Source organism: Leucoraja erinacea, chromosome 25, assembly GCF_028641065.1.
Source record: "Leucoraja erinacea ecotype New England chromosome 25, Leri_hhj_1, whole genome shotgun sequence".
Taxonomy (NCBI): Eukaryota; Metazoa; Chordata; class Chondrichthyes; order Rajiformes; family Rajidae; genus Leucoraja; species Leucoraja erinaceus.
In genome coordinates, this window is record NC_073401.1 from 3,614,045 (window position 1) to 3,641,150 (window position 27,106).

Here is a 27,106-nt window from a genome sequence, read left to right on the forward strand (position 1 = left end):
ATGAAGGAGAGTTACAAAGACATCCTAGGACCTCGTGTCGACCATGCTACGAGTATGAGGCAAACTCTTCTAAACTCGCCAATCAGGTCGCCGCAGTGGGACAGCCCCTTTAATGTTTCCTATTGTTTATCATGTGGATGGTTTTATAAATTCATAAGCTCATAAGTGATAGGAGCAGAATTAGGCCATCTGGCCCATCAATACTCCGCCATTCAATCATGGTTGATCTAACTCTCCCCCTCAACCACGTTCTCCTGCCTTTTCCCCATAACCCCTGACACCCATACTAACCAAGAATCTATCTGTATCTGCGTTAAAAATATCCTTTGACTTGGCCTCCACAGCGTTCTGTGGCAATGACGCTGACTAAACCACCCTCTGATTAAAGAAATTCCTTCTCATCTCCTTCAGGGACATCCTTTTTATTCAGAGGCTGTGACCTCTGGTCCTAGACTTTCCCACTAGTGAAAACATCCTCTCCACATCCACTCTATGCAAGCCTTACACTGTTTGGTAAGTTTCAATGATATCCCCCCCTCATCCTTTAACCTGGATGGTGTTACATTGTCCTTCATGCTTGACTATAATCCATTAAGGATTGGTTCCCGTCCCCAAAGCTGCCATGAACATAATATTCATATTTCCAGTCCTCTTAAAATTACACTATTACGAAGCACAGCTGTTTGGCAATGATGAATACATCTCTCCTACTTTTGATGCATGTACCTCTTGTACGATACGAAACCACAGCCACTGTGAGGTGAATCTCATCTGGGTACATGTCAGGGGATGAGCTGATTGAGTAATATCGAGGCTGCAGTAGAGGAAGCTGTGTAAGCAACAGCGTTGCTGGCACTTGCACAGAGGGAAATTCTTCCAGCACTTCCACGATGGTCGGGTTATTGTACCACTTCCATTCCTCGTACTCCTGCAAACCCTGTCAACGGAAGGCATAGCTCTTATCCAGTGTGTTATCATTAAGTTAATTGATTATTGAAAGGTGAGATCCATCATAGACTAAACAATCTCATTACAATGCAAAACATGGTCATAAATTAAAAGTTGCTAGAACTCTGAGCCCTGTTGCTAGATCAGATTAAAATAAAACGAGTACAAGACGGTTTGTAAAAGCAAGCACAAGCAGAGAATGAGAAATTAAAGCTTTGTAGTGTTTGTTAGATTGTTAGTCTTGGTCATGTCAATGTACGACCCCTCCAATACAAAGTCTGATTTTATTAGTTGCTCTTTGAAGTATTGCTGTCTTGTGTGGAGCTTGGGTAAGGACTGACAAGGTGAATGAAGGAAGGAATAGGTTTATTGGCCAAGTATTCACGTACAAGGAATTTGTTGGTGCATCGCCCGCAAGTGACAATATGACATACAGTGACAGTTAGGAATGACACATAAAACATTAAACATTAACAATAAAACATTATCGATTAAACATGTGAATTAAATAAAATACCCGAGGAAAAGGAGGCTACAGATTTTTGGTTATTGTGTAGAGCTACTGCTCGCGGAAAAAAAATGTTTGTATGTCTGGTTGTGGCAGTTTTGACAATCTGGAATAGCCTTCCAGAGGGAAGTGATTCAAAGAGTTTGTGGCCAGGGTAGAGGGGTCAGAGGTGATCTTACCCGCTCACTTCCTGGCCCTTGCAGTATACAGTTCGTCAATGGAGGGAAGGTTGTAGCCAATAACCTTCTCAGCTGATCGGACGATTTGCTGCCGCCTCCGAGTGTCGTGCTTGGTGGCTGAGCCAAACCAGACCATGATGGAGAAGGTGAGGACAGACTCTACGATGGCCGTGTAGAATTGGACCATCATTTCCTGTGGCAGATTGTGCGTCCTCAGCTGCTGCAGGAAGTACATCTTCTCTTGTGCCTTTTTGACTGTGGAGTTGATGGTAGCCCCCCCAACTTAAGGTCCTTGGAGATGATGGTTCCCAGAAACTTAAAATACTCCACAGATGTGACTGTGGTGTTGTTGATGGTGAGTGGGGTGAGGGGAGGGGGGGCTCTCCTAAATTCTACACTCAATTCCATTGTCTTAAGAGCATTGAGCTCTAGGTTGTTGCAATGGCACCAGGACGCCAGCTGTATCACTTCCTATCTGTAGGCAGATTCCTCCCCATCCTGGATCAGTCCAATCAGGGTTGTGTCGTCCGCAAACTTGAGAAGCTTGACAGAGGAGACTGTGGAGGTGCAGTCGTTGGTGTAGAGAGAGTAGAGGAGAGGGGAGAGTACGCAGCCTTGCGGTACTCCTATGCTGAGGGTCTGCGGGTCAGAGATGTGTGAGGAAATATCAAAGTCAAAGAAATGAGAATGTAGCCAGATCCTGCAACTCCAGCATTCTAGTCAGTACCTTTGGAGTTAATCGCCTTAGTCTATATTTCAACAGGTAAATATATTTGATTTGATAAAGGGTGCGGTTGGCACAATATACACAGGCTTTCTTGCCTAAGGGAGTTTCTTGCTGCATGTTTTCTTGCCTATGGAAGTTTCATAGTACAGTGAGGTTTCACTACACGTTTTTTACTGGGCTATCGATTAAGTTTAACAATACCTGTCAAGAGTATTTTGATATTTCTTCACACCTTGTTGGCCCTTACCCAAGCTGCATACAAGACAGTAATAGTTCAAATTGCAGCTAATAAATGTCGACTTTGTTTTGGATGCTGGAATATTTTATGTGAAGGAGCACATATGGCATCTAGCAAACGGCTCACCCTTTCGTTTTTCAAAACCGAGTTTAACTTCCAAGTTGCAAGGATTTACCTTACTGAGAACTTCAAGTCTTTTCTTCTGCTGGTCATCTTTTGCCAGGAGAGCAAACTGCTGCAGGAGAAGTGGAATGGGAGGAGTTGTGATATCCAGATAGTACTTGAAGACTTGAGAGATGGTGGCAGGTGGAATGCGGGTCTCATCACACCAGTTGCTAATGACACCTGTGTGAACGAAAGAGTTTGTTCCTTCTGTTTCACAAACTGCAAACATTAACTTACCATTCTCACTATAAATACCAGAAACTTAAGGGATGATTTACTTTTCTGGGCGTTGCACTTCCAGGGATTTTGGTCAGTATTCCTGGAAGGGCCGAGCCCATGGATTGAAGTAAAGCTGGGGGAGAGGAGAAGGAACACAGATACACAACAAGGGGATTGTGCACCTACTTGCAAACCTAACGCATTCCAGCTGTTGCGGCAAAACAACTTCACAAAGACTTCATGGAGTGGTGGCCGAGGGAGTAAGCATGCAGCAAAATTCTGGGGTCTACTCTGGATCTCCGGGGTAAGTTAAGACCCTAATCAATAAAATGTTGACTCTCTGTAGCATGTACAGGGTGCTACTCAGACCTTGGAATAACCTGAGAGCTAAGATGAGTAAGGGCAGCACAGTGGTGTAAAGGGCAGCACAGTGGTGTAAAGGGCAGCACAGTGGTGCAGCTGGTAGAGCTTCTGCCTCACAACGCTGGAGACCCAGGTTCAATCCTGACCTTGAGTACTGTCTGTTTGGAGTTTGCACATTCTCCCTCTGTCCATGGGGTTTCCTTAGGGTGCTTGGGTCCCTTCTCACATTGCAAAGTCCAGCGGGTTTGCAGGACAATTGGCTTCTGTAAATTGACCCTAGTGCATAGGGAGTGGATGTGAATGTGAGATAACACTGAACTAATGTCATCAATGGACTTGGTGAGCTAAAGGGCCTGTTTCCATTAGCGTACCTAAACCTAAGTGTTGGAATGAAAGAGCAGGACTTCTGTTGGTCCAGTGCTCAACTTGACACATCATGTGAGATCATGAAGTTTCACCCAGTGTTGCCGACTGATGCCGAGCTGCTCGTGCCTGCAAGCGACTACTGGAGCTATCTCTTGTCACACACACTCTTCAAACTGAACCATTGATGGATCTCCTGCGTCCCTCCTCCTCTCCTTCTGACCACAGGGCCTCTCCAATGATAGTAAAGTATAATCTAAATAGCAGAAGTTACTAAAATTGTTGGACTGGCACATTAGTGCAGCTAATTAAGCTGCTGCCTTGAAGCTATTATGACAAGGCTCAACCCTGACCTCCCGTGCTTTCTACGTGGAGTTTGCACATTCTTCCTGTATCCTTGAGGAATTCCCTTCGATGGTCTGGTTTCCTTCCATATCCCAAGTCATCTAAGTTTGCTAGGTTAATTTATCTAGTGTGTAGGTGAGTGGTGGAATTTGAGGGGAGTTGCTGGGAATGTGGAGAGACTAAAATGGGATTAACACAGGATTATTGCAAATGAGTGGTTGATAGTTGAAACATTCTCTGGATCAAAGGATTTGTATGACTCAAGTACTCTATCAGGTATGATGGGCATATGCACCTCTCATGTTCCCCAAAATAACTCTCAAACAGCCCAATCGTCTTTACGAGATCATATCATCTTGCCTGAAATCATCATAGTTTATGTCCAGGCCATCGGATATTTTTCTATGAAATCTCGGATGTGTGTGAATTACCTAAAGCTGTAGTTTTCTCTTCCAGGAACTCCACCTTTATGACCTTATTTGCTGGAGGTGCATCTTCTAATCGGTTGATCAAGGCATTGACCAAAATCTCATGGTTGCCAGGAAAGACACAAAGGTGGTCACCAGGCTGGTAGCTCAATTCGTCCAGATTGTCTGTGTGTATCCGCAGTAGTATTGTGGACCGGCTACATGGAAAGACAGAACAATGCTTCAAACATCGGGATTAAACACAACACTCAACCTACATTTCTGTTTGCTCGTTTCACCCTGTGTTTAAATAATTTTCCTGAGAATTCTGCATGTTGTGATAAGATTCTGCCCATGTATCCAAGTGAAGCAGCTTCATGTTTCAACATCAGATGATAATAATAATTCAGCTAATTGACCACAGAGGCAGCCTAATCCTGTCCCCATTTACATCAAAGGGTGGCACCGTAGCTACAGCCTCACAACGCCAGAGACCCGGTTTCGATCCTGGCTACGGGCGCTGTCTGTACGTAATTTGTCCGTTCACACTGTGACTGCGTGGGTTTTCTCTGAGATCTACGGTTTCCTCCCACACTCCAAAGACGTACAGGTTTGACTATTAATTGGTATGGTGTAAATGTAAACATTGTCCCTGGTGTGTGTAGGATAGTGTTGATGTGCGGACTCGCTGGGCGAAGGGCCTGTTTCCGCGCTGTATCTCTAGTCTAAAAATTAATCAGCTATACAAACTTCCAACAAATCTCATCCTTCATGGATCAGGAGATAAAATCCCAATAGACCCCTCGAAAGTTTTCTTACTCTATGGGCTACAAGGACCAGCACCAAGAAGAGTGAATTCAGCACAGTATTAGGATCAAACCAGGGACTTCCCTGTCTATTTGATTCCATTCAACAGCAAGCAATGTATTTGTAGATTGAGGCAAGGAAACGGCTGGAACAGTAATCCAAGACAAGGGGTGTCATGATGAGCAGTAACAAGGCACAGCACCGCAATGAACTAACACAAAGCACCAGCTCACACAATAATTTAAAGTTACATTCCACCTCTTGATCAACTTGATCAGAAGCAGTCTGCACAGCAGAGGCTAAATCCTATGGTTTGCATATTGTTTAACAGTTTTATGCACACTTTTCGTTGGACTTAAAATCCAACATCCTATGAATACATTCCACCTTTTCACCTTTTGACAGATGGCTCCCTCGTCTCCCCTCTCCCAGGGGCGGAAAACCCGGGAGGGACAGGGGACCTCTGTTTTGAGAGGTGGGGGACATCCCCCCCATGTTTATGTAATCCAGATTTAAAAACCCGGTGATATCTCCGCTTTCCGCGAGACAGTGGGGGTGGGACTGCTGATCGAGGACGTTGATTTGACGAGAGAGACGTCGGTCAGCAGGCAATGGGGGTGGGACGTGATGATTCAGCGCGATCATTGGAGGAGGGAGGGAGGAGTGGGGGGGGGTTGGGACTGAGGATAGAGTGTGGGGATTGGAGGGGGGAGACGTGGCACAGACCTGCGCCTCATCCACAGCCAAGATCGAATGCGGCCGGGTCTCCGGCGCTGTCCCGTCCCCACCCGAGTACTCCCCACCCCCCCCCACGGGTGGGTGCCACAGCCACGTAGTCATGGCTGACCTTGGCTTCACAAAACGAGTCAATCTCGACTGCAAGGCAAAGGCTGGAAAGCATCAACATTGCCCAGAGGAATCATCCCGTGGGGATCTACCTTCAGGTAAAAGGTACCGCAGCCTGAAGACTACAACAACCAGGTGGAATAGTTACTTCCCGCAAGATGTCGACTCTGAACTCTGAACATCGAGAGTCAGATGCGAGCTGTACCCCCAGGCCCACAGCCAGCGCAGAGAAGCAGCGCTAAACCCAGCTCAACTGTGCCTGTCCCGCCCGGTTAACCTGCCTGGGCTTGCGGGAAATATGGCCAGCGCGGAGAAGCAGCACTGGTGTTCTGTCAATCTGGGCAAGGCTTGTAGATTAACCTGGCGAGACAGGCAGAGTTGAGTTGCATTTAGCATTGGATTGAGCCCCCGAAGCCTCGCGCGCGTGTGTGTGAGTGTGCGCATGCGCGCGCGCGCGGACGCCAAAAAATTGTCCCCCAGTCCCCTCCATATTTTGATAGCGAGTTCCGTGCCTGCCCTCTCCCATCATGAGCAGTGGAACTCTCCACTACATTTTTTGCATTAACCAACAAACCCAGTCAGCTTTGGAAGGTGGTGACTTTATCTTGGATATCTGGTGCCTCTGTGTTAGTCCTGGATCAATCTCATCTCTTGGAGATATGGCTTCATGATCCATTCCTCGGGCTCAAACACGTGATCTACAGTGGCATTGCAAGGCAATATTGATGAAGTTGTGCAATTGCAGGGGTATGGTGTGGAGAAGTCCAAACTTCTCTTTCAGTTGACTGGGAATTATGCCATGATAGTAAGTAGAGTTCTCAGCAGTACCCTAGCTATGCATCAACCAACATCACTGCATCACACTACACACTTATTAACTGTTAAAACGTGAATGTAGAACATAAATGTAAATACATATGAAAATAGCGAAAACATTGAAGAAGGGATTCGACATGAAACGTCACCCATTCCTTCTCTCCAGTGATGCTGCCTGTCTCGTTGAGTTATTCCAGCATTTTGTATCTATCTCTGACAACATTTGAAAAGTAGTTCCCTGTCTGCAAATTTATTAAAGGAATCCTCGAGGTCTTAAAAGGTTTGCATATATACAACCTTGTTTTTCAGTTTATAATTATGATATAATAACTCACTCTCAGTAGGAGTAGCAAAGCAACAAACACTTAATATTTTAACATGAAGGACATGATTACATTCAAAGGTTTATTCCAAAAAAGCTAAAATGCAGTACCTGGATTTTGGATTTTGTAAGTTGTGTCGGGATAATAATCTTGCAGTAGAAATTTTCTTTTTATGAATGCTATTGAGAGCTTTGCCAGAAGGAAACATTCAAAGTGTTATTTATAACAATCAAAAGATAATAATTAAAAGTGTGCAAGTTATGTTTCAGTAACACATACCTTGCGTGAGGTCAGGTGCTGTGGCTTGATAGGACAGGCGGAATTTTGCCCTCTTCCAGCTGCGATCATTACTTATTAAGGATTTGTTGGCATTTTCAATATTGACATCATCCCCCACGCAGAATACATCACAGGCAGCCTAAAAGCAGCATAGAGTCACAGAAGCATAGAGTCATGCAGTCACAGAGTCATAGTCATAGTGTCATAGAGCTGTACAGCATGGAAACAGACCGATCAGCCACCTTGAACAGGCGGACCAAATTGGCGTATTGGACTAGTCTCATTTCAGTCTATTTGTCCCAATCCCTTGCAAACCTCTCCTATCTAAATATATTTCTGTCCATATGTAATTTTAAATTATAATTTATTCTGCTTCTTTAGCTTCCTCTGGCGGCTCATTTTAGATACAAACTGCCCTCTGGATGAAAAGTTTCCCTATGCCCTCTAGTTCTGGAATTGGGAAAACCCTGGGAAATAGACTATGAGCGTACACTTTATCCATGTTCCTCGTGATCTTGTACAGATTAATAAGGTCATCGCTCAGCCTCCCATGCTCAAAGCAAAAGAGGTTGCAGCCTATGCAACCTCTCCTTACTCTTTCCCTCTTAATCCAAACTGCAAGTTCAGGTGACAACCTGGTGAATCGCTGTTGCACGCTTCCTAACTTTATACGTGTGTTATATTGGTGTATACACATTTACATGGCAATTAGTTGGTTCACTGTAACTCAAGGGACTGGTGTTTGAGGAAGGACATGGTTGCATTTTGCTTTCTAATTCTCTTCACCTTCTTCCTTTAAGATCTCATCAAACCTGTAATGTAGCTGTTGGTCTAAACTTCTGTTTTGCCACCATTCCTCAAATTTCTGGTTGGCATTTTTATTCTGAATCAGTCTGAGGCACTTTACAGTATTAACGACACTGTATAAATTGTTCTTTCATCAGTGAAGCAACATCCCACACTGTGGCCTGGTCTCCGCAATTGATTGCAAACTTACATTCTGCATTTCTCTTCATGCATGGTGCCTGCCTCAATCAGTGTCCCGCTGTTTAGTGTTCACCAGCACAAAATAAACATCACTTTTCATTATTCTTATTACATTTATATGCTCTGCCACTAATTTGCTACATTCTATTAACACTCTGCTGTTACTTTCTAATGTACTTCTAATCCTTTTGCATATGCCAGTGATCTGTTGACTGGAACATTAAAATTCTTCATACGTAAACATAAAAAAGACGATTTTGGTGTAAAAACGAATTATTGCTGATTTTGGATAATTGACATGAAAACAGAAATGCTGGAGCATTTGTGAAGCAAAATTAATGCCTTTGGTCAATAATCTTTCATTAACATAGAACATAAAACAATGCAGCACAGGAATAGACCCTTAAGCCCACACAGTCCTGCCAAACATGATGCCAAGTTACATTTACCTCACACATTTCCTTTAATCTTTGCCCCTCTAATGCTATGGTCTCGAGACAGGCATTTTCACTCTTTGAAAAAAATGTCTGACTGTCTACCCTATCTATGCTTCTCATAATTGTCAGGACTCCCCACAGCCTCCGACATTCTAGAGAAAACAATCCAAGTTTGTCCAACTTCTCCTTACAGCTAATACTTCTAATACCTTCTCCGCACAGATAATACACTCTCAGTGCGTCAGGCATTATCTCTGAAGAACATGAAAGGGTGATGTTTCGGGTGAGGACCTTTCATCAGACCTTCCACTGTCAATTTAGTTTGATCAATCTTCCCTGTACATTTTGTACATTTTCATTTACATTGAAATTTGAAATTGTGCAATTTCTTTAATATTTAATATTTAACTATTTGTGTGTTAATTCAAAATTAGGTTTTAGTAAGTAAGATGAGACAGATTTAGTTTTTAAATGTGAATAGTTATGTAGGAAAATATAATAACCTTAAAAACTCTCTTAGCCCATGTTCGAAATGATTCCTCCTGTCCACAGAGTTCATCGCCCTCACCCATCCTCATAATTCTTTCTCCACCAAACTCTCCCAGTAGGGTGTCAACAGCACGAGCAAAAGCACAGAAATGTGGATAAACTCGAGAACCAAGGCCAAAGACAGAGAATCTGCAAAACAATACAATCACACTGAGAATTTAATATAAGCACGTCATTATTTATGTTCTTTTGCACATTTTAATTACAAAAGGCAGCAAACAAGAACCTGTGTAAATAGTTAGTCAGCTTTTGTTGGGGTAGTTCGGTTGGCATGTTACAAAAACACTGTGGGTTTGCTTTCCAATGCTCCTTTTCCATTGCACAGACTGAAATGTGTTCCAGTCATTTTTTGTGCATTTTATTTTAATATAGCGTAGTTTAGAGATACAGTGCGGAAACAGGCCCTTCGGCCCACCGAGTCCGCACCGACCAGCGATCCCCACACAAACACTATCCTACACATACTCGGGACAATTTTACATTTATACCAAGCCAATTATCCCAAAAACCTGTACATCGTTGGAGTGTGGCGGGGAACTGAAGATCTTGGAGAAAACCCACGCAAGCCACGGGGAGAACGTACAAACTCCGTACAGACAGCACCCGTAATCAGGATTGAACCCGGGTCTCCGGCGCTGTAAGCGCTGTCAGGCAGCAACTCTACCTTGTTAATACCCATTGGCATACTTTTCAGGTAGATCATCTCTCTCCTGAAGTTCAACCTCCCCACATGTCAACCACTTCACCCTAGGTAACAACCTGAAGTATTTTAAAATGTTGTTTCAGAAATATTGGTTTGGAAGTCATTACCTCACATTGGCTAAGGGACCAGTACTCCCATAGTTGTCTCTATGTTCTGGTTCATCACTTGAAGATTTCCGGGCATCTGAGACTGAGGATACACTGTTGAAGCGAACTTTATAACCCCTGAAGAGAGTATAGATACATTTATTTTAGTTTAGTTTAGAGATACAGCGTGGAAACAGACCCATCAGCCCACTGAGTCTGCACCGCCAGCAATCCCCGCATATCAACACCACCCTACACACACTAGGGACAATTTACAATTTATACCAAGCCAATTAACCTACAAACCTGTACGTCTTTGGAGTGTGGGAGGAAACCGAAGATCTCGGAAAAAACCCACAAAGTCGTAGGGAAACAGCACCCGTAGTAGGGATCGAACCTGGGTCTCTGGTGCTGCATGCGCTGTACGGCAGCAGCTCTACCGCTGCGCCACCCTGCCATAAAAACTGATTCACTAATATCATAGCCATTAAATCTTCAGTTCACAGATAATCATTTGCCTTGGGTCTGATGATTTTAAAAGAGAATTAGTGATAATAATATTTCAATCCCACTCACTGTCCTTTTGCTGATTTTGAATGCGGGTGCTTTATTTCCATCAGGGCAGAAGCAAATTTCTAGAAGAACGAGATGGAAAAGTCATGACTAACCATTCGGCGAACTTGCATTTGTTTTCAGGTACAATGATGTTAATTGTTCTATTTTGTTGTTTGCATCATTATGAAGTGAACAGTTCACATTCTTCAGATTTTAAATAGAAATCTTTTCATGAAGCCAAAACTGGTTTAATTACAATCTTGAGGGGAATAGATATCGTGAGTTTACAGAGAGGTGCTGGATTTAATACAGAGCTGAGGGACAACGTTTTCACTGAGTAGGTGGGTATATTCACAGGTGGGTATATAGAGCAAGCTGTTGAGGAATAATTGAGGAAGGTACTACAGCAGCATTTAAAATACACTTGGGCTGGTACTATGATAGGAAATGTTTTGAGGGACATGGGGTAATTGAAGGTAAATGGGACTAGCTCAGATGGGGCATCTTAATTGGCATGGAAGAAGTGGGCCGAAGGACCTTTTTCTGTGTTGTTTGACTATAACTCTCTTTGTGGTCTCTTCACGAAATTAAGCAAAGTCATTGTGTTTCAGATTTTAAACCTTCTTATAGCAACATTCCATTAGGGTGAAGATAGGCAGTGGAGTAACTCAGCGGGACAGGCAGCACCTCTGGAGAGAGGGAATGGGTGACGTTTCGTGTCGAGACCCTTCTTCAGACTCCATTAGGGCGAGTCAGTATAAGCATAACTCTGGGATACTGGCAGGGCACTGGCATGACTCTCATATGGCGTAATTGAATACTTATTTCTATATAAGATTAATGGGTAATGGGCATAAGCCACTGTTGGCAATATTTGTGCAGTGGCTTTCAGTAGATGTGGCAACATTCAGAAAAGTGTAAAGGGGAACTACATGTACATTATGATCTTTTTCAATTTTACTATTGAGGGAGTGCAGCGTAGGTTTACAAGTTTAATTCCCGGAACGGAGGAACTGTCATATGCTGAGAGAATGGAGCAGCTGGGGTTGTACACTATGGAGTTTAGAAGGATGAGAGGATATCTCATTGAAACATATAAGATTGTTAAGGGTTTGGACACGCTAGAGGCAGGAAACATGTTCCCGATGTTGGGGGAGTCCTGAACTAGGGGCCCCAGTTTAAGAATAAGGAGTAAGCCATTTAGAACAGAGATGAGGAAACACTTTTTATCACAGAGCGTAGTGAGTCTGTGGAAATCTCTGCCTCAGAGGGCAGTGGAGGCAGGTTCTCTGGACGCTTTCAAGAGAGAGCTAGATAGGGCTCTTAAAAATAGCGGAGTCAGGGGATATGGGGAGAAGGCAGGAACGGGGTACTGATTGGGGATGATCAGCCATGATCACATTGAATGGCTCGAAGGGCCGAATGGCCTGCTCCTGCACATATTGTCTATTATCTATTGTCTATTGTCTACGTTTCACTTGGAAATAAATGCCAGAGTTTCATTCAAGAAGTTTCATACTTCTCCATTCTCAGGTGGATCCCCATTGCCAAAAGTGCTTGTAATCACCAGCACCAAAGCTTCATGTTCTAGATGCACAATATCATACTCATCCATGGATATCACCTGCAAAAGAAACAAATATGGGCAATCACAAAGCTTCAGCTCCATACTTTTTGCTATTGATTCTTTTTAATGCAATGGTAGAAATATAAAACTGGACATTATTTATAAAAAGCAACATCTGTTAACCATCAGTAAGTTAGTTTAATTAACTAATGAGGTCAAGGTTTCAAGGCCAGTTTATTGTCACGTGTACCAATTAAGGTACAGTGAAATTTGAATTACCGTACAGCCATACTGAAAAAAAGCAACAAGACACACAACTACGTAAAAATTAAAATAAACATCCACCATAGCGGATTCCCCATGTTCCTCACTGTGATGGAAGGCAATAAAGTCTAAACATCTTCCTTTTTTAGTAATGAAGGAAATTGGTGATTTCATAGAACAAAAAAAAGTACAGACACAAAATGTTGGAGTAAAGGGCCTGTCCCACTGTACGAGGTAATTCAAGAGTTCTCCCAAGTTTTCCCCTGATTCGAACTCGGAGAATGTCCGTAGCGGGTCCGTAGGAGTAGCGGCTCGTACGAGTAAAAAGTAACCATGTTTACCTGTAGACATTGTTCACAGTGTTGAAAAAACGTCATGAGTTTACCGGATTTCCCGAGTACCTACTGTTACTCGTACGAGTCACTACGGGGCATCCACGAACTCCTACGGACCCGCAACAGACATTCTCCGAGTTCGAATCAGGGGAAAACTCGGGAGAACTCTTGAATTACCTCGTACGGTGGGACAGGCCTTTAACTCAGCAGGTCAGGCAGCATCTCTGGAGAAAAATAATAGGTGACGTTTCGGGTTGAGAACCTTTATCACACTGAAGAAGGGTCTTGACTCGAAGCGTCACCTACTCCTTTTCTTCAGAGTTGCTGCCTGACCCGCTGCGTTACTCCAGTATTTGGTGTCAATCTTTGATGTAAACCAGCATCTGTAGCTTCTTCCTACACATAGAATAGTACAGCACAGGAACAGGCTCTTTGTCACATAATGTCTGTGCCTACATATAATCCATATCCCTCCATTCCCTACATATTCATGGATATCTATCCAAAAGTCTCTTAAATGCTACTATCGTATCTGCCTCCATCACCACACACAGCAGGATTGTTCTAAGCATCCACCACTCTCTGTGTCAAAAACTCACCCAAACCATTTCCTTTAAACTCTGTTCCTCTGACCTTAATTCTAGGTCCTCTAACATTTAATATTTTCATCCTGGGGAAAAGTTCTGACTGTCTACACTATCTATGCCTCTCATGATTTTAGACTTTTTTCAGTAGTCTATTCTTGCGCTCCTTTTTGATGATGTGTTGAAAATCTTGATAAATTACATTTATTGAATAACCATCTGTGCTATCGCTGAAAAACTTAGTGAGGATATTAAAACAAGATTTTCCCTTTGAAATCCATGCTGACTGTTCATCAGCGTGGCACAGTGATGCAGCAAGTACAGCTGTTGCCTCACAGCTACCTCAGAGAACCAGGTTTGATCCCGAAGAAGGGCCATGACCCGAAACATCACCTATTCCTTTTCTCCAGAGATGCTGTCTGGCTCACTGAGTTACTCCAGCTTTTTTGTGTCTATTGTCGAGTCAAAGTATGACCACATCTGGGGCTCCTCTGAAGTAAGTGCTAAAGAGACCCACAAATACATTGTGCTAGCCTTTAACTTGTAATTTGAGGCAATAGGCAGCTGTACTGGAGTCATTTTACAACATTACCAATGCCACCAGAGGAAACATTGGTACACAGAATTCTGAGCATATACCTGTATTTATATGGCCATCTGTTTTCCCTGGCTATGTAGAGCTGATATAATTTGGTGTTGTCTATTCTCATTGAGAGAAGGAGATATGTTATAGAGTTATAGAGTCAGAATTGTACAGCATTGGAACAGGCCCTTTGGCCCACCATGTCTGTGCAAACCTTTGTACTTAACTGGACTGGTCACACTTTCCTTGTTTTTCTCACATTTCCATCTGCTCTCTGTGTACCACTATTCTCCTTTTTCTAGATCCACAGTAAGGTTCACTGCAACGGGTTGTGAGAATAGCAGACACCAGATTGGGTCAAAGCACAGACTAGCAAAGCAACGCTCTTAATTTTCTTTTGAATGATTTAGATGAAGGACAATCAGGGAATTCAATGATGCCTGGACACTCTTCCAGGAAAATCTCACCCATTGTGCAAATCAATCATTGTAATATTCCTTTGTGAAATAACTTAAAGGAGTGCAATTAAAATAAATATCTTTCTCACCTTTGCATCAAAAGCATGCTTAAAGATCTCACACAGCGTTTTTGCATAGGATTGCGACTTCCCAGTTTCCGTAGCGTACAAGATGTTGGCTTTTACTCGTTTAGCCATTGCTTGTCCCATCAACTTGGTTGAGAACTTCACAGCCCTTTTCAAATGAAAACAACAGAGAATTAGAACAAGTAGACTTCACAGATCAGGTAATGATGGGTCTTTTGAAGGATTGTCACTCCAAGTTGGTACCTGACCATGGATCTTGTCCAGTTTGTGAGTTAAGTTTATTTTCATTTATTCATTCTTGGGATCTAAGCATAGTGAGCCACACCAACATTTATCTCCAAACATTATTGTCCCATGAATGGTTTCCTCACCAGAGTTTAGTTAAGAGATAACAACATTGGTAGGTCATGACACATAAAGACCAGACTGAATAAGGATAGTGAGGCTTCCTTCTCTGAAGGACATAAACGGATCAGATGGGCTTTTTTTTGACAGTCTGGTAGTTTCATAACCATCATTATTAATGCTACATTGCATTCTAGATTCATTATCTGATTTGAAATTAAATTCTCCTCTGCCTGAGGTGCGATCGCATGCCGTCAGATTTTTTCCTGACATTGTTATTGTGGGTGTCATCTAATAGTAATAGAACCACATTACAACCATTCCATTACCTGTTTCCAGCAATTGTTCAATGTCAGTATGATTTTGAAAGGACATTATTAAAGTCATACTTTAGGATCTAGGTGTCACTGGCATTTATTATCCATCAATCATTTCCCTTGAAAATATGTTGGTGAGCCAACTTCCTAAACTGCTGTAGAACTTCTTGTGAAGACACTCCCACAGTGGCTCCTGGACAAGGATAATCTAACCCCAACACTCTATGGGTGAGCAATGCCAAATCGAAATATTTAATCTCTCCAAACTTGCGGAGTTACTAGTGTTGCGAACCATGTTTAATGGAGAACAATGAAGGCATAGTCAGGATGCTTGACTCAAAAGAATGGTTACATCAAATAAAAAGTATAATTTTCTCTTACCCTAAGTGAAGTGTATACAGATATTATCAAAATTATTTAATGTTGATGCTGTGATTGCATTTCTTTTCACTATTTTGGCTTTTATAACATAGATCCCACTCATGCATGTGTTGTGTTCTCCCCATAGTATGATTGAGCCTATCCCAGCCTTAGGATCAATGTAAGATTTCTAATGCATCAGGAGAAATGATACTGCAAATTTAATAGTTAATTTAAACTATTGGATGGGGTGGGAGATTGCAACCTTCACGATTGCAACCCTGTTTCAACTAATGCAATCAACCCGGCGTGCACAATCAAATAAGATCAAATAGAACAAGTTGTTCTACAACTTTAGGCTGTGCACGCCATACCCAAAAAGAAGAAGAAACTATTGGATACTCCTCACATTAAACAAATTTAAATGTTAAATCTAATTGAAATATTAAAATCTACATCGCTTCTTAGAGTGTTTTGCTTTTATAAACAATAGGGTGTTGGTTGCAAAAATAAACTTACTTTGCTAGTTTTTTAAATCCAATAGTTCTCTTCTTGGTGGGAGTTCCATTAGCTCCTTTCCACACATGAGTCAACCATGCGTCTATCTGCATGAGTAATATCAGAGAACACAGTTAACTACCAGACATGCAATGTTCCAGGGAGATCATAGGAAGAAATGGGAGCTGGTGGAGGTCACTTGGTTACTTGTGCCTGTTCCATCGCTGAACGTGACTGATAGTCCACCTCAGCTCTACTTTCCTGCTTCATCACAATACCACTCAATTCCTTTGATAAATGTTTCAAATGCTATCAATGACAGTACCTCCAAAGATTTCCAAAGATCCTCCAAGCTCTGCATGCAGAAAATTCTCCACTGTTATGTAATAATAATAATAATCTTATTTATATAGCACATTTTCAGTCAACTTGCATTGACCCCAAAGTGCTTCACATAATTACATTACATTACACACAGGCAAAGGTGGGTGAAGTGTCTTGCCCCAAGGCACACAACGACAGTATGCACTCCAAGCGGGATTCGAACCGGCTACCTACCGGTCGCCAGCCGAACACTTAGCCCATTGTGCCATCTGTTGTCCTAAATAAGTTACCCTCTAGAGATAACTGTGATCCTTCATTAGGGAAAACATCATCCCTGAAGTCCTCTACATATTTTATATGTCTCAATAAAGTGTCTCCATTCTTCTAAACCCATTACAATAGAGGCCTTTCATACTCAAACTCTCCTCATATGAGATTGGCCTGTCATACAAGCAACCAATCTGGTGAATTTTTGCCACACCCTCTCCATTGCATGTCTTTGCTTTTTAGGATCGGAGGCTGGAACTGTGCAGTGTGCACGCTCACCAGGGCTCCATTATTGGACTAGGACAAGACATAGGAGCAGAATTAGGCCATTCAGCTCATCAAGTCTATTGCACGAGTTATAGACTCTTCACCAGGGGAAATGTTGTCCCTGAAGCCGTCTACATATTTTATATGTGGTTGGCACTCTGGATGATCCTGGAGTTCAGGAGAATGTAAAATTGCATAATGACATTTAAAAATGAAGTCTAGGAAAAACAAGTGTCAAAAGAAAAATCACTCTACTCTCAGTGTAACGTTTAATTTCTGCAAGCATCTTTGCCTCCATCATCTGTTTGGTGTGTTCCTAAGAAAATAAGAAACTGAAGCAGCAGTGCCACGTTATAGATAGCACAGTTGACAAAGTGGAAGAGAAGGGGGGTAAATAACGACCAAGCAGAGGAATGAGCATGGACAAATAGTCCAGGAGTTCCCTGTGGCCATGGCCCACTCAAACAGATATATCATCTCCAATACTGTTGACAGGGTTGAAGGGGAGGCACTTCTAAACAGCCTATTTCAATTGTTTTGAAGTGGAGAAAAAAGATTGATGGAGCTGGAGATTTTGCATTGGGGATTAATTTCTAATGGGAGTACATTTCTGTGGCCATAAACAATTTTCACGATGGTGTTGATAATATTGGCCAAATAAGTATGTCACAAAATGGAGGATCTCTGCATTTGCAAAGCCTGCTTGTTCTCTTTCTGTGAAAAGCTGCAAAGCCAGGAGGCTCATGGCTCCAAGGTGTCTGGACCCTGGGAGGAAGTCAAGTACAAGGCGATGTCCAGATGTCCCCTCTATTGTTAGTATGTATGAGGGTTTTGCAGAAAGAGCTGAGCTGGGTTGCCAATGCAGGATCAGGATTGGTTATAGAATGGGGTGCTATAAAGTATTGCTAGTTATGTTGCAGAGTATTTGCACTGTTATCTTGTGATTGGTCAAAGTATGGAGCCTTGCTCAAATTGTTTATATTACCAGGGGAAATGTTTCTTTACTTTGGTGAACTGTCTTCCAACTAGAACCTTCTGTGGAAACAATGTAATGGGGTATTTTGTGATTGGGTTAGGGAACTGTCAATAAATGTATAATATTATTGTTATTTGTGATTGGCTTGTAGGGGTTGTCCCTCCCACCCATGTATTTTCGTGCCACGAGTCCGATACAGTATAAAAGAGGGGACACCTCATGGATCGGAGTCGATCTTCTGAAAGTGCACTTGGGACTGTGTTGACTGTCTGGAGGTGTCTATTCACACGAGGCTGAAGGGCTTGAACGAGTAGTGACAAGGATCGGACCCGCGGTGTTGGTTAGGTATCGTACAGGAAGTTCGTTTGTGTGAGTGAGAATAAAGAGTTAGTTGATCCAGTGCTTGACTCAGTGTTTTACTGAACTAGACTAACGGGGTAAGCTTCAGGAGCATAATTACAGTACATTGCTTCCCTGGTGCTGAATGTCTCAGGATGGCCTTATGATATTATGAAGGATGAAGGAGGATGGTGGATGGCTGTGGTACATGTTGGCACTGACGACATAAGTTGAGAAAGGAATGACATTCTGCAATATGAATGTGGGTGGATCAGAAAGCTATGGCCAGGCCTTCTACAAACGCCATTCCCATTTCTCTTTGCATTCTGTGCTAACCTCATCTAAACATGAAAACTGATCCACTTTAATGAAACTAACTTTCTGCATGTCAATTCCAACCATCAATTATCCCTATTATTTCCCCTCCTATATAAACTTCTGCAATGCCCTTGGTAAGTATATCTAATGTAAACCTTGTGTTTTCAACTATTCCTTTAATATCCATACATAGATCACCTTACAGTCTCTAATACACCCCACCCCTCCTCCTACCCACTTACCAGTTACAGTATATGGCTGAAAACAAACTACTGTGTTATGTTTTCTCTTACATTAAGTGCTATAATCTATGTTCAAAGTCTCTTTGTGTTCTTCCCATTTCATTTTGAACCAGGTTCCAATTTGCTTATCAATGACATGTGTCACATGCCCCCTTTTCCTCCCACACTTTACTCATTATCGCTTTCATTTGGTGCTCTCAAATCTACACTTCTCTGTCATCAGATTTACACAGTTCTTATCCTCTGAATAACTTAATGTCGAGGGACTGCAACGTTGCAATAAATTTGCAGCACTTCCTCGGATAGGCCTGGTTGTAGACAGTTGCATTTAATATGACAATGTTGTTCTTCAACATTAAACACATTTGTTGATGGGAATACAACACCCCTTCAGGCTCCATGTGGGCATCTGTGTTATAGAGGTTGATCTTAAATGAATCGGAGTGATAAAATATTAAGAATTCTTGACAAGGAACCAACATGACAATGAGAAACTAAACTAAAAGTAGTATTATTTAAACAACTTACCTGATATTCAAATGATGGGCTCAGGTGATAGTTTAGCATCTCTTGATGGAAGACAGGTGTGATGCTTCCTGACATTGGGGGGACAATCCACACCCAATCTGCGGGACAGCCTCCTCGGCATCGATATTCATTGTCCATGTGTTTCATGAAGGACTCCGCAGCAGAGTGGTGGTCCATAATTGTCACTTTATTAGACTAAATAAGCAGAACTTTCAATGAGCCCATACATTCTTTACTTATTGATTTGGAATTATTTTTTTCAGTGAAACATCAATGTACCTGAAAACTGTGTAGGACAGCAATATTTATTTCTACTAATGCTAGGTCTTTCCAAAGAGAAGATATATTTCCAGTGTTGAGTCCTATACGCTTTGCCACATCCTGTAGGAAGATTACATCGAAATATTTTAGCACTCACAATTTCTGCAAAATAGCTCTTTTCATTTGTGTAATTTACTAACACAACGTACTAACCAAACTTGAGGGGCTGAAGAATAAGGAGTGGTTCGCCAGGCTATTATTCATGAGTGGAATAGCACAGAGTGCAAACTTACTAACCAACCCCCATCTACATATAGGTCCAAGTCATTTATATATATCACAAAACAACAAAGGTCCCAGCACAGATCCCTGTTAGTCCTTGCTGTCTCCTCCCCTTTCTCAGCTCCCCTGCTGTCTCCTCCCACCCTCCAGCCTTCTGGCTACTCCTCCTTTTCCCTTTCTTGTCCCCACCCACCCCCACCCCCGATCAGTCTGAAGAAGGGTTTCGGCCCGAAACGTTGCCTATTTCCTTCGCTCCATAGATGCTGCTGCACCCGCTGAGTTTCTCCAGCTTTTCTGTGTAACCTCCCTGTAGAACTCCACTGATCACAGACCTCCAACACAAATATTGATCTTCCCTGACATCCTTATGTCTTAGATCAGCAAGAAAGTTATGACACTGTATGATCCAGTCACTGTTAATCTCATGCATCTTATTCTTCTTGATCAGCGTACCATAGGGGACTTTATCAAATGTCATTAAAATTAATGCAGAATTTATGTAAAATGCACTGGCTTACCCTCACTGATCACCTTTGTTACCCCCTCAAAAAATGCAATTAAATTAGTAAGACGTGACCTGTCATGTACAAAGCCATGCTGACTGTCCCTAATTAACCCATTCTCATCCAAATGGAAGTAAATTCTATCCTGAAGAACTCCCTCCCATAGTTTCCCTATTACTGGCACAAGGCTCACCAGCCTATCGTTCCCTGAATTCTCTCTACTTACAGTAAATAAAGGAACAACATTAGTTATTCTCCAGTTCTCTGGGACCTTGTCTGTGGCTAAATAAGATGCAAAGATCTTCACCAAAGCTCCCACAATCTCCTCCCTTGCCTTTCCTCAATAATTTGGGATAGACCCCATCGCCCTGGGGGTTTATCCAAATTAATGCTCTTCAAGAGCCCCAGCACCTCCTCCTTCTTGATCTCAAACTGCCCGGCCTATACAGAGGGAAGTATTCTTCATGCTGATCTCATTGTCCCATATGTTCTTCTCCTTGATGAACATAGATGGACTTAATAATACCTTGCCTACATCTCCTGATTTTTCTAGATTCCAAACAAAAATTCCTTCATTTACTCTTGAACAAACTTAACTTCTCCATAGTTACCATCTTGTTTTTAATGGAGGTATAAAAAGCCTGACATTTTCTTTCACCAGACTTGTCAAATCCATTTCTATTAATAACCATATAACCATATAACAATTACAGCACGGAAACAGGCCATCTCGGCCCTACAAGTCCGTGCCGAACAATTTTTTTCCCCCCCTTAGTCCCACCTGCCTGCACTCATACCATAACCCTCCATTCCCTTCTCATCCATATGCCTATCCAATTTATTTTTAAATGATACCAATGAACCTGCCTCCACCACTTCCACTGGAAGCTCATTCCACACCGCTACCACTCTCTGAGTAAAGAAGTTCCCCCTCATATTACCCCTAAACTTCTGTCCCTTAATTCTGAAGTCATGTCCTCTTGTTTGAATCTTCCCTATTCTCAAAGGGAAAATCTTGTCCACATCAACTCTGTCTATCCCTCTCATCATTTTAAAGACCTCTATCAGGTCCCCCCTTAACCTTCTGCGCTCCAGAGAATAAAGACCTAACTTATTCAACCTATCTCTGTAACTTAGTTGTTGAAACATCTCCTTGAGATCTTTCCTCCTTGCTTTTTATCCCTCAAAGGCCCAATGTGAATTCATCAAAGTCAAAGAGTCATAGAGTGTGGAAACAGGCCCTTCGGCCCAACTTGTCCACACCAGCCAACAATGTCCCAGCTACACTAGTCCCACTTGCCTGCGCTTGGTCCATATCCCTCCAAACCTGTCCTATCTATGTACCTCCCTAACTGTCTCTTAAACTATGGGATAGTCCCAGCCTCAACTACCTCATCTGGCAGCTTGTTCCATACACCCACCACCCTTTGTGTGAAAATGTTGCCTCTTGGATTCCTATTAAATCTTTTCCCCGTCTTCTTCAACTTTGTATACACAACCTTTTTCTTTGTAATTTTATAACCTCTTTAGCCATCCAATGTTTCCTTACTTAACCATCTTAATCCCTCCTTACTGGAACATGCCAGTCCTGAATTTAGTATCATTATTAGTGCTGCTTCCGATGCAGATGAAATAATTTTGTGAAAGAAACACAATATATCCTCCCCTTTGACTAGTTGGATGAACCAAACTGTTTGTTCTAAAGGACTTAGTTCATTTCTGAAAGCTGAATGCATTTCTCAGGAACATCAGCCATTTTCAATAGCATTGAGTCATACAGCATGGAAAAAGTCCCTTGCCAAAACTGACCAAGATGGCCCTCTACACTAATGGCCATATTTGGCCCATGTCGCTCTAAACCTTTTGTATCCATGTACTTGCCCAAATATCTTTTAAATGGTGTTGTGGTACCGCCCTCAACTACCCCTGTTAGCAGCTTGTTCCATATACTTACCACCTTCGGGGAGACAAAGGTTGCCCCTTAGGTTCCTATTAAATAATTCCCCTCTCACCATAATCCGATATTCTCTGTTTTTTGTTTCCCTCAACTCTGGATAAGAGACTGTGCAATTACCTCACCTATTCCACTCATGAAGAATAGCCTGTCCAACCTCTCCCTATATCTCAGGCCCTCAAGTCCTGGCAACATCCTCGTAAATCTTCTCTGCTCTCCTTCCAGCTTAACATCATCTTTCCTATAGAAGGGTGACCTAAACTGAAAGCAATACTCCAAATGTGACCTCAATAAAGTCTTGTACAACTGCAACATAACATCCCAACCTCTATACTCAATATCTTGACTGATGAAACTCAATGCGCCGAAAGCCTTCACGATCGCCCAATCTATCTGTGACGCCGCTTTCAACAAACTATGTACCTGCACTCCTAGATCCTTCTGCTCTACAACACTCCCCTGACCCCTGCCATTCACTGTGAAGTTCCTGCCCTGGATTGACTTCCAAAAATGCAACACCTTACACTTCTGCATCAAATGCCAGCATGAATCTTCAAAAAATAATCTTAAGGCCAAATGCACCAAGTAGAGAAAAATTACAGGTTGATGTATCTTATCTGGATGTTATAGTCAAGAGTGTGTAATTGTTATATGTCCCAGATAGAGCAGTGAAATTCTTACTTGCAGCAGCACAACAGGATATGTAAACATAGTACTCTGTAAACAATATAATAAACTAGAAAAAAAGTTCAGTGTGTGTGTATATATATAATTATGTATATATGCACATATATATAAGTGTGTGTGTGTGTATGTATGTATGTGTATATATATATATATATATATATATATAAATATATATATATACATATATACATATATATATGCACATATACATACATACACACACACACACACTTATGGTCTTGGCCCGAAATGTCATCTATTCCTTCTCTCCAGAGATGCTGCCTGTCCCGCTGAGTTACTCCAGCATTTTGTGTCTACCTTATATATATATATATTTATATATATAACCAACTTAGATGTGATCTTACAAGTAGAAGCACCTAGTGTTACTCCAGAATGATGCAAGTTAACCCAATCCTTTGTGGTGTTCCAATTTTTGCAATATTTCAAAAAGACAATCTATTGTTTTAACAGTTTCGTAGATTTTTAAATGATATTTTGGTTGTAAAAGACATAAATGGACACACGTGCTTAGCAAGAAAGTCATACGTGAATGCCAGAGCATAAAACATCGGTTGGCAGACATATCCCACTGTCACTTGTTCAGGATGCCATTCCTGTCAGTCTGCTCAGTTTTCTCCACGGAACAATCAGCTTTTTCCAGCAGGATGGAAGGTCATCTGTGTTCAGCTATTATATCAGTTGAAAGCTGGAACTGTGGGCTGTCAGATGCCATCAGTTTGGTCGACGAGGGAATCAGAGCTGTCTAAATCAATTAGACGGTGGCTTATCCCAATGTTAGTTCGCCTCAAATATAAAGACGGGATATTTTAAGATGAGCTGACTTTTTAAAAGAAGACAATTTTAGCCTCATGGCCCTCGTGCATTGTTTAATCAAAGATTTTACAAATATTTCTGCCTAAGAACACAAGGTATTTGGAGTGTTAAAATGGAACTGTGTGCCTCACAGAGTGACCTAGTATGGGGAGAAAGATACTGATTCGGCTAAAGAATCTAACAGATCTTCGTCAACATGTTCTCTCACTCATAAAGAAAATGAGTAGGAAGGAACTGCAGATGCTGGTTTAAATCTGGAGAAGGAAGAAGGGTCTCTACCCGTTACGTCGGCTATTCCTTTTCTCCAGAGATGCTGTCTGACCCACAGAGTTACTCCAGCTCTTTGTGCCTGTCTTAGGAAAGAAAATGAGTTGGGTTCTGTGGTACATGCCGAAAGTTCCCATATTTCCCTGCACGATTGCTTACTGGTTCAAATTTTCCACACATGCATTTGGGAATGCAGATGTGATAGCAGCATCTCTCCAACTCATGCCTTGCCATTACATGTATGCCAGGTTACAGCAATGCCCTGGTATACACAGCGGGGAATCTGCTTGAAGAACCTGTCCCACATTAATAACAACCCTGTGATTGTCCTCAATGAAGGGACAAGTTAGTGAGAAAGTATCTGCATCTTCATTTTTAGAGGTTTGTTTGAAATGGTTTTCCGTGTTTCAATTATTCAAATTGTTTAGTTCCAAAGATTAATAGTAAGATTAAAGGAGAACTTACCAGTTTGAAGTTTGATCGTTATTTTATGAGGACTAACGTTGAGGGAATACGTGAAGAACCCCACCAGGGCGCATGCGTGTCATTCTTCAAAGCAGTGGTGTGAAATCACAGATAACTGTAATGACTAAACATAGTAAGATTAGAGAAGAGATACCAGTTGAGTATATGATCAAGGGTGGGAGCGGAGGGCACATATTCCCTCAACGTTACTCCTCATAAAATAATGATCAAACTTCAAACTGGTAAGTTCTCGTTTAATCTTACTATTTTACTTCGGAGTCACATGAGTGACTACGTGAAGATTTTAAAGCTCTGTGATTTCATGCCGTGGAAACGAGTCCATGCATCACATCTGCCTTGATTATGGGGAGAATAGTGTTAACATCATTAGACATCAATACGATATTGAAAAAACAACGATAAATTTATTAACACCAAATTATAGCCCCTATTTATGGGGTAAAATTATATTACAGAACTTAAAATTGTTTCTGCAAATGTTCCAGGTTCAATTACTGGTTTGTTATAAAATCGTTGGAAAGTTTTCTCCGTTGACCATCCTGCTGTCTTGAGGATTTGGTCCATAGGAACATCCAACTTCATAGCTGCCGATGTAGCTGCAGCCCTGGTGGAGTGAGATTTAAAAATGTTAGTGTCTACTCCAGCCTTTATTAGGACCTGTTTTAGCCATCTCGAGATGTTCTGGACTGTCACTTTTTTGTGTGGCTGTTTGTAGCTGATTAAAAATGCCATTTCTTTGCCTCTGATGATCTTAGTATACTCCATATATAATAGTAAGTGTGTTACAATACAGAGACGATCATCTGTCGGGTAGGCCCTGAGTTCTATTTTTAGGCCTGCTGACCCCTGCCCATTCTGTTTGACTAATTCATTGATACTTTAATTCAATTCAATACTCTCCCTGCATCCCAGGGAGAGTATTGCGGGACTGTGCAGACCAGTTAGTGGAGGTTTTCAGCGACATCTTCAACCTCTCTCTGTCAACGTGCACTGTCCCTAAATGCTTTCAGACTGCTACCATTGTGCTTGTACCCAAAAAAAACAGCCATTACCAGCTTGAATGACTATAGGCCTGTTGCTCTCACTTCAACGGTGATGAAGTGTTTTGAACGGCTGGTCCTGGCCCACATTAAGTCCTCACTCCCATCCACCCTGGATCAGCATCAGTTTGCATATAGAGCTAATAGGTCAACGGAGGATGCCATCAACATAGCTCTACATTCTGCACTGACCCATCTGGAGCGTCCTGGCTCATATGCGAGGATGTTATTTGTAGTTGGGTCGGTGTTGAGGGTTTGCACATTTTCCAGGAAGGCCAGTCTGGGCCATGGCCTAAAAAAGACCGATGTTGAGTGTTCCTGGCCTTCGAGCTTTCACCAGTTTGTCTTGGCCGACTGGTGGGTGCGTAGGGGTGCTGTTTCTGGCCGAAGTAGTTTTTGGACATTGCTTTAATGAGTCCCAGGGTTTTAGCCTCTTCGTCAAGTTACTTTACCTGTTTGGATAAGTCACCTCCAAATAGTAATATTGGTGGTTTGGAGGTTCCAGGTTTGCACAGGCCTGCAAATTTGGGGTCTAAAGCCGGTTGGACGGCACTCTTCCTAATACTATTTAACTCATATTGGGAGTTGCAAAATAAAGTCAGCGCATCCTGGTGATCTTGTGTCATGTCTTGTTCGTTTAATGTGCGGGCGAAAGCCATAATTCCCGCTGTTAGGACTTTCAGAACTTTTTGTAGTTTCAAGTCCCTGGCTCTGATTGATGCTCCGACATGTTTCCAAATACACTGGTTGACACTGGGAACATTTAGTGATTTGCAGTTCCCTGGTGGTAAGTGTCTTGCTGTGGTGTCCAATAATGCCTGTCCTTGTAGCTGGTTGAATGACATGTAGTCGATACTTGCAGCTATTTTAGTCTCCAGGTTTTGGCCAGTTTGGTCGGGTTGAATGAACTGGGACACCATATCCAATAGGTTTTCTTGCACCCCATGCACACTAGGGGTATGTTCTGCACACCCCTCTTCAGGGTCAGCCCAGAAGTGACCCCCCGTACTCCCCTCTCATGAGGGAGAAACACTGTGCAGCCCTACAATAGGTACTGCTGTAGGACTTACTAGCTGCCCACTGTGACTGTGTTTTTAAATTATATGAGAGATCTCTTGCCTCACCAATGACAAAGTGGTTGTTAATCCACCTTCAGATGTTTGGAAATAATATACACATACAAGAAAACAAGTACCAGTCCCAAATAATGTTGCAGCATTTTGCAGCAGTAAAATTATCATAGCAGTGTGAGGCTGTTCACAGAACTGTGATCTGTTCATG

The 27,106-nt window shown here is 42.2% G+C and overlaps 1 protein-coding gene across 2 annotated transcripts in view; it reads right to left on the reverse strand.

The window, feature by feature from the left end:
- nos1 (nitric oxide synthase 1 (neuronal)) overlaps window positions 1–27,106 on the reverse strand; it is a 71,857-nt gene that overhangs the window by 22,565 nt on the left and 22,186 nt on the right. For both annotated transcript variants that reach the window (XM_055655589.1, XM_055655588.1), the window contains 13 exons: window positions 19,788–19,889; window positions 19,509–19,703; window positions 16,269–16,354; window positions 14,731–14,875; window positions 12,370–12,474; window positions 10,872–10,930; window positions 10,317–10,433; window positions 9,461–9,635; window positions 7,534–7,672; window positions 7,365–7,443; window positions 4,487–4,680; window positions 2,776–2,945; window positions 727–937 (listed from right to left, as the gene is read on the reverse strand). In XM_055655589.1, coding sequence (XP_055511564.1) covers window positions 727–937; window positions 2,776–2,945; window positions 4,487–4,680; window positions 7,365–7,443; window positions 7,534–7,672; window positions 9,461–9,635; window positions 10,317–10,433; window positions 10,872–10,930; window positions 12,370–12,474; window positions 14,731–14,875; window positions 16,269–16,354; window positions 19,509–19,703; window positions 19,788–19,889 — 1,777 coding nt within the window. The remainder of the gene's footprint in view (window positions 1–726; window positions 938–2,775; window positions 2,946–4,486; window positions 4,681–7,364; window positions 7,444–7,533; window positions 7,673–9,460; window positions 9,636–10,316; window positions 10,434–10,871; window positions 10,931–12,369; window positions 12,475–14,730; window positions 14,876–16,268; window positions 16,355–19,508; window positions 19,704–19,787; window positions 19,890–27,106) is intronic.